Raw genomic sequence first — 8,413 nt, forward strand, 5'->3', positions numbered from 1 at the left:
TCATCTGTAATCACGGACACCAAGTGAAAGGAATGACCAAGTGCTAAACCGATCCCACACTGGAACCCACTTAAAAGCTTTATCTAATTGTTGGACGTAAAAAGTCTGACAGTCGTACCATGTTCAATGGCTATTTTATTTTAACACTTAGCTCTAATTTTCTTCAATTACAAAGTAATGTTACTTTGCTTCATCATTTTCCTTTTTCAGTGAGCTATAAATGTAATTGCTGTGACAATCGTTTGAGGTTGAAATGATCTTGAGGTTATAAATTTATAATCAATGGATCACTATGAATTTGTCTTCTTATCGCATTTCTGTACAGTTGACAAAAAAGCGAATCCTTGATTTGTCAATTATGCTTCATTGAATGCATTTTAGTTGAAACGCAACGATGTCAACAAAAAAAAAATCTAATACTCGTTCGGAATCTCGAACGGGAGTGCTTGTATTACCGTTACATTCGTGAATTCATCACAGAGATTTAGGCCCTCTATATAAATTAATACTTCAGCTTCGCATCTAAGCTCCTGGTGATGCGTTGCTATCACAATGCAACCAATTTTTACACGGCGGTCAAGATTTCGATTGATCACGAAAAAATTGATGACCGTTAACATTGTCAAGAATGATCATTAATGGTAATGATCGGAAAAATGCGCAGCAATGATTCCGGCGAAGTAAATCAAAATCCCTACTTGAAATTGCAGCAGCGTTAAAATCCTGTTGCTAGCTTCACAGATTTTGCGGTCTTCTAAGTAATGCGTGAAATATGAATGACATCTAAGCCAAAGGAGAGCTGTAAGAGGGTGCGCGCAAGTCTCCGTCAGTGTGTGTAGAGGAGCTTTGAGCGGCGCTGGTGGCGATCACATTGCGGGCCTGCAGGACAAGCGGCATGTCGATCATGGAACCTTGATATGTGAAAGCCCCCTGCACAGAGAAATATCGAAGATAAACTACAGCACAATATAGGAAGATAGCTACTACGGCGTGATTAGCGCTTAGACGCCAAATATATTGACCGTTGACTATGTTTATTTCATTGGAGTTTTTGCAAACTAGAGTTTTGTTGGTAGCAAAAGTAGTATACTTGTAAATTAATTTCGAATTTTAAAAGGACTAACAGCTCCCTGTGTCTGATGTTTCTCGTACGCTTCTAGTAGCCCTCTAGCCCACTGGACGCGCTTCGGTGAAGGAGAGAAAGCGCGCTGGACAATATCCACTTGGCATGGGTGAATAACCTCGGTAAAAAATAAGGGATTCGTTAATATGGGAAGCTTGGCAGGCGGAAAAAATAGTTTGTAAAATATAATCACTTGCATTTGAACGTTGAATTAATCATGTTTATACACAAAATGTAGTTATTACAACGTGGTACCTTTGAAACGAGCATTGCTCCGCGAACAACATACATATGTAACTCCAATTCATGACGTAACAACTTATTTCAAATTACATAAAGAGAAAAACACTATTCAATTTAAATTAAAAGACGTACTGACTGGAAATTGTGAAGCATGCCTAAGTCAGTTTTGATGAAGTTCAATTTTATTATAGACGAATTTAGCTACGCACTACACTTAGATATTGAATACAAAACACAATTAATATTTCCTAGGTGCACATAAATCCAAACCTCACCTGTTTGCCGGTGAAACCAAATTCTGCGCCTTCTACACTCTGTCTTTCTAGCCCAGCCAGATCTGCAAGAAACATTTCAAGTAAATTTGATGATAGTTACTTTTTATCAAAACCGTTCATTTAGCATAAGTATTAGCAGTCACAAAGTGAGAGTAGATTCATAAATGCTGAGAAAATGGCTCATCAAATCTTCTCTTAGTTGTTCGAAAGAGTTGTTCATTTTCGTCAGTAATAATCAATACAAATGTTTTTAAATTTTTAAAAAGTTCATGGATGAACTCACGAGCAACATTGGAACATATCAGCCAAACCCTGGATTGTCACACGTCTTAAACACTGGAGTTAGAACTTTACATAATTTAAAGTAGCAATTTAAAACTACAGAATAGAGAAAAATCACTTTTACGCAACTCACTGATTCAAATTCTACCGTGCTAAACCGCCCGGCCTCCTTGCCGATTCTGACCAGAAACTGGCGCACAGAGCTGGGATCGAACCCGCGCCTCTCTGCGCCAATCTTGGTACTCTGAACTTTTAACCACTGGGCCACCCTGTTGCAAAGCAACTTCAAGTAAATTTGATGATACTTTTATCAAAACCGTTGATTTGGTACAAGTATTAGCAGTCACAAAGAGTAGATTCACAAATACTGAAAAAGGGGCTCGTCAAATCTTCTCTAAGTTGGTCGAAAGAGTGGTTCATTTTCATCAGTAATAAATAAACACATATTTCTAACCATTATAAAGTTCAAGGATGAACTCACGAGCAACATTGGAAAGCTCTGTTTATGCAAATACCTACACATTAGCCACAACATGGATTGTCACACGTCTTAAAAAACACTCGATTTAAAACATTAGATAATTTATAGTAACAATTAAAAACTAGCGAAAAGAGAAAAATCACTTTTATAGTCGATGTAAACAAGGTCGATGGCCTGTAGTCTGAAGGATCGCACCACGGATACAAACTTTTGTCTTGCGTACAGCAGCTCGCGCGCTAAGCTTGAGCGCGTCATACCTGAAATAAATGCGGTACAAGACATTTTTTTGTACATTGAAACTGGCTTCCAGAGCAGTCTGCTCAAACATGAAAGAATATCATTCCACTTTCTTAGTCTACTGTTTCATGGAAATGGCACGTATCACATTAAAATAAGAATGAACAACTGAATGAATGATCTGCTGTCACGATGACAAATCTCCTATTTTCCCTACCGATATCAGCACAGTAATCGTCAGACCCGAAGACAAAGCCATCCAGCAGGAGGGGAGGCGGAAGCCCCAGCCCGTGTTCGCAGAGCTCTGCCAGCCGCAGCAACGACCGTCCGGACTCGCAGAAGAGGAACACTCGTAAAGGTTCCTCCAGATGACGTCCTTCCAGTAGTCTTACCACCTCACTGGCGAACTGTGAAATAAACTAAAGTTACAAGGCGGTTGAATTGATGTGCATTCTAAAACGTCTAACAAATAAACAAATAACACTGTTCCCTTCAGAAGGTAGCTTGCAAAGGTAAGATTCGCTGAAAGTGAGGAATGGAGTGAAAAATTCGCCTGTCCCGTGTTGTCTTTCTTGATTTAGTAGTAAGGCTGTAGTTTAAATGATTGGGATACTGCTGCTCACGAGGATAAATTGTGTAAAAATAGCCTACCATCGATTTAGCGCTGAGCAATGCTTTGCTCGACAATATCAAAGTATTTTTAACAAGGAACAAGATTTGTTTTATCCAAATGGGGCCATTAAGTAGTATTCCCCCATGTTTCGAGGGCACCATATGAAGAAACAGACAAAGTTTACGCCGGTTCCGCTTCCAACCCTCACTTCTCTGAGCGCTTGATTTGGATTATTGCACTCCTATACCCTCCGCCAACCATGGAGGCAAGAGAACAGCGGAAAATTAGATATCATTTGAACAATTCTGTCATAAAAAATTAAATTGTACACGGACATATAGAATGATTGACCATGTCGAAGTCGCGACTAATTTGGAATTACAAAATATTTACATTATTATACAAAAAATACACAACAATTTCAATGATAGATTGACCACGTCGAAGTCGCGACTAATTTGGAATTACAAAATATTTACATTATTATACAAAAAATACATAACAATTCCAATGATAGATTGACCACGTCGAAGTCGCGACTAATTTGGAACTACAAAATATTTACATTATTATACAAAAAATAAACAACAATTTCAATGATAGATTGACCATGTCGAAGTCGCGACTAATTTGGAATTACAAAATATTTACATTATTATACAAAAAATACACAACAATTTCAATGATAGATTGACCACGTCGAAGTCGCGACTAATTTGGAATTACAAAATATTTACATTATTATACAATTATAACCTGGGTATTATTTACTAATAAAGCTGGGTTTATTTACTAATAAAGCTGGGTATTATTTACTAATAAAGTAAATAACAATATCAATGATTGATTGACCATGTCAATGTCGCGAGTGGAGTCAACTTTGGGCAGGTGCAGCGTGGTCGGGAGGTGTTGAGATGCCAGCACAGATGCTAGGTCGTCCTTCCAGAGGTCGCTACTGACGGCGTTCACGCGCACACTGCAGTCTTTGCCAGCAAACAAAGACCTCTTCTTCTCCAGCGTTGCTCGTATGGTGTTGCGAGCAGCTTCCTGGGAAACGAATTGAGTAATAAATAATAAAATTGTAAAAAAATAAGCAAATAACAAGTTTCATTTCGAATAAATACAGAAATAATAAGTTGATCGAAATGAAAAAATACAGGACACTGATGAATAAAAATGTTAATGTTAATGACGAAATTAATAAGAAGTTTATTTTAAAGGTTCGAAATCAAAATATCCTTCAGTCTCGGTGTTAGTTTTATATAGTCTATAATTTAGTCAGTCTATAGCTCTTGAAGTCTATAGCCCCAAATTGTGTAACAAATAGCTTATCACTTAGTAGGTATTCTAATTGGCCTAAAAATTTATGGATTAGCACCAAATTGCGTTACGAAGAGCTTATAATTTAGTAAGTATTATTAATGGCCTAAAAAATCTATGGGGTAGCAAGAAACGTAGGTGATGTAGGAGGAGGGAATTTCAGATAAGTTTCATGGCGTTAGATATAGCATGATAATATCTTCTTATAATTTCATTGTAGCACAGGAAATATTTTGAGGAATCTGAACAATAATCTACCGCGATAAACTGCGGTACTGTGAAATTAAAAATTGCTTACAGTGTAAATTAATTCACTAAAATGATATCAAAAGACAATAGAACTTGGAAGTAGCTTTCATCAACTAAATTTCTCTTCAAACTAAAAAGATGGGCAAAAGGCTCGATCCATTTACAAGGATTTAATTAAAAAGAAATATACACAAAATAATTGCAATGGTCAAGTTGACTACAATTTTTCCGTAATTCTGACGGAATTATCAGCGTAACTCGTCCACAAAGGGAAACGGCAAAGCTACGGAGTTCACCAGGAGTGGCAAAAGAGACTTTCTTGCTGCCCTTCCTTTTCTGAATCCCATGAGTAGACCAGCAGAGTATCATGAATACCAACATTATCATACATAAGATAGTAATTAGTGAAATCATGAAGAAAATTAATAAAATACATAAAAAAATTAAAAAAAAAACACGTTTTTCGTGTGGACTAAAAAGTAGAAAATAAATTATGGTTCGCCCCAAAAAAACGTGTGTCGGGCAGTTTTATGATTAAAGCGAAAAGCACACAACACACGAATTTTGGAAATTACACAATAAAGCACATCATCAAATTAAAAATGTACGGTGCAACTAAAAAGTCCCTCATATGCCACCTTGAATCACATCATCAAATTAAAAATGAACAGTGCAATTGTAAGGTCCCTCATTTTCCGCAACATAGCACATCAGCAAATTAAAAATTAACAGTGCAAATATTAAATCCCTCATATACCACTATGGAAATTCACCTTTTGGTTGAGTGCGACACCATCTTCGCAGTCCAGGACCACGCAGTCCGCAGCCACCGCAGCGACTTTGTCGATCTTGCGCTGGTCGCTGCCGGGCACATACATGACGGCCCGACGAGGCACGTAGCGAGGTGTCTGCTAGACAATAATAATAATAATAATAGCAATTTCAGCGTTTATTAGGCCGTAGGCCTGTTGCCGATCCTTAACATCGCAGAACATTCACAGCTTTTTGCGGTCTCGAACTCGCAACTCACTGCTACAATTCTGCTGTGCTTAACCGCCCGGCCTCCTTGCCGATTCTGACCAGAAACTGGCACACAGAGCTGGGATCGAACCCGCGCCTCTCTGCTCCAATCTTGGTACTCTGAACTCTTAACACTGTGCCATCCTGCTCAACTTTAGTCAATAATCAGCTTTAGAGAGTCAATACGTTTCATCCAAATTTTGAAGGTGACTCATAAAATGAAATTACATTTCGGCCAATGGTTATGGAACTTCACAGCACCATCACTAAATTAACCCTTATAAATGATAATTAACTTACCTACTGGCAGGTTAACCCGGCATTCCTCGGTATAAATAATATGATAGAGCGGTGTCAACTTGATTCTTAACCACCCGGCCATCGTGCCGATTTTAACAAGAATTTTCATGGTTTGTTGTGGGTTTCGAAACTCATACTCTTATCTACAATCTGGCGATCTTAACCACTCGAGATAATAACTGATAATTAAGAATCCGTTATCTGGAATCCCATCATTTCGACTCGCGTCAGCCCGTATCAAAATAATAATTTTGTAAATAACGTCGGATGACTGAAGAAAGCCAGGAACGGATCAAAATTAGTACGGAACTCCACTTTCAACCCTCGTTTTGAAATTTGAAGGAAAACTAACTTCATTTTTTACACAGAGCTGGGATCGAACCCGCGCCTCTCTGCGCCAATCTTGGTACTCTGAACTTTAACCACTGGGCCACCCTGCCTACCACTAGGTAGGCAGCTGCTCTCTTTTGTGCCTCAGTTAACGTATCTTTTGGCTAGTCAAGACAATAACCAAAGGTGGTTTTGGATGATGAGGTATAAAAACGATAATTTAGGAATATATCAAACACTTCACATTTTTTTTTATTGTGTTAAGAATATTATATCTTATACTTCATATTATGTAATATAATAAAGAAAAGAATCTTTGGACCTTTTGGGTATTGAAGCATTTAAAAAAGTTAGACTTGAATATTAAAATATCCAAAAAAACCGTTGTTTGGTATTTGGAGGAAAGAAGAAATCTTTAAAAATACAAAGGAATTTACAAATGTATAGTTTCGGTATTGAAGCATGTACAGAGGACGTTTGGTTTGGCTATAAGAGCACCTAACGACATGAGTTTCCATACGAAAGTTAAAATAAAAACAATATTTTAAATGAAAGATCATAAAGCTTCTGAAAATACCTAGATTGTTTAGACCAAGGTTCCTGGTTCCTGATATTGAGTTTCTTCAAATTTTAGACCTCCAGTATGATTTTTTTATTGCATAATTTCTAAGACCTGTCGTATTTCGTTCAGTACATACAGTGAAAATTACGTAAACTTCTGGAAAAAATTAAATAGTGTATCTTAATAATTGATTATTAATCTATAATTCTATATCAATATTTGAAAATAAATCTGAACTCAGAAGCTTGCGATTAATAACAGTAAAGCAAAAGGCACTCACCGCGACTGAAGAATAGAACTTGGACAGCACCGTACGCGCTGTATGGCTCGCTGTTCTGGTCAGCATGGCGGCGGCGTTTTTAGCGGAATGCATGTTATAATAATGTGCAGAAATAACGTTTTTTAACTTATTATAACTTTATCCTGTACCATGTAAAAAATAACCATTTCAAGCTTTGCACGGAATAACAATAGCTGTTATCAGCAATGAAATATGAATAAAAATTGTACAGAATTTCAGAATTTATTTGAAGTACCGTTATTTCTTTATTTTTAATTAACAATGATTTTTGTAAGCACATTATGGACCATCGATAAAATTTGCGGGTGAAAATGCAAAGTATAGAGTCGTTTTGACTTGAATATAAACCCGAGCAAGTAATTTAATTTTATTTCCTAATCATGCGTTATAGTTGTGACTGCTTCTGTTGCTGAGGTCATCTCAGCCGAGCTGTGGTCCTTGCGAGTGATAACAATGATGCGCGGTCCTTGAAATGATAACAACGATGCGCGGTCATTGCGATTGATAACAATGATGCGCGGTCCTTGAAATGATAACAACGATGCGCGTCCTTGAAATGATAACAATGATGAGCTTTCCTTGAAATAATAACAACGATGCACGGTCCTTGAAATGATAACAATGATGAGCTTTCCTTGAAATAATAACAATGATGCACGGGCCTTGAAATGATAACAATGATGCGCGTTCCTTGAAATTACAACAACGATGCACGGTCCTTGAAATGATAACAACGATGCGCGGTCCTTGAAATGATAACAACGATGCGCAGTCCTTGAAATGATAACAACGATGCGCGGTCCTTGAAATAACAATGATGCGCGGTCCTTGAAATGACAACAACGATGGGCGATCCTTGAAATGATAACAATGATGCACGGTCCTTGAAATGAAAACAACGATGCACGGTCCTTGAAATGAAAACAACGATGCACGGTCCTTGAAATGATAACAACGATGCGCGGTCCTTGAAATGATAACAACGATGTACGCTCCTTGTGATTGATAACAATGATGCGCGTTCCTTGAAATGATAACAATGATGCGCGGTCCTTGAAATGATAACAACGATGCACG

The 8,413-nt window shown here is 37.6% G+C and overlaps 1 protein-coding gene across 2 annotated transcripts; it reads right to left on the bottom strand.

Moving 5' to 3' along the window:
* Positions 1–111: 111 nt before the first annotated feature.
* Positions 112–7,507, bottom strand: LOC108679357 (citramalyl-CoA lyase, mitochondrial). Of its 2 annotated transcripts, none has more exons than XM_018167969.2 (8): positions 7,316–7,507; positions 5,597–5,731; positions 4,107–4,301; positions 2,859–3,048; positions 2,548–2,661; positions 1,642–1,703; positions 1,125–1,241; positions 112–930 (listed from the first exon to the last, which is right to left on the bottom strand). In XM_018167969.2, exons 1-8 carry the CDS (start codon positions 7,406–7,408, stop codon positions 784–786), a joined length of 1,053 nt encoding a protein of 350 aa, XP_018023458.1. In that variant the 5' UTR covers positions 7,409–7,507; the 3' UTR covers positions 112–783. The 2 variants fall into 2 exon arrangements, with proteins under 2 accessions (XP_018023458.1, XP_047740161.1); XM_047884205.1 differs by having other exon boundaries at positions 5,597–5,734.
* Between the last annotated feature and the right edge of the window lie 906 nt (positions 7,508–8,413).

Source organism: Hyalella azteca, unplaced genomic scaffold (assembly GCF_000764305.2).
Source record: "Hyalella azteca isolate HAZT.00-mixed unplaced genomic scaffold, Hazt_2.0.2 contig14857, whole genome shotgun sequence".
Classification (NCBI taxonomy): domain Eukaryota; kingdom Metazoa; phylum Arthropoda; class Malacostraca; order Amphipoda; family Hyalellidae; genus Hyalella; species Hyalella azteca.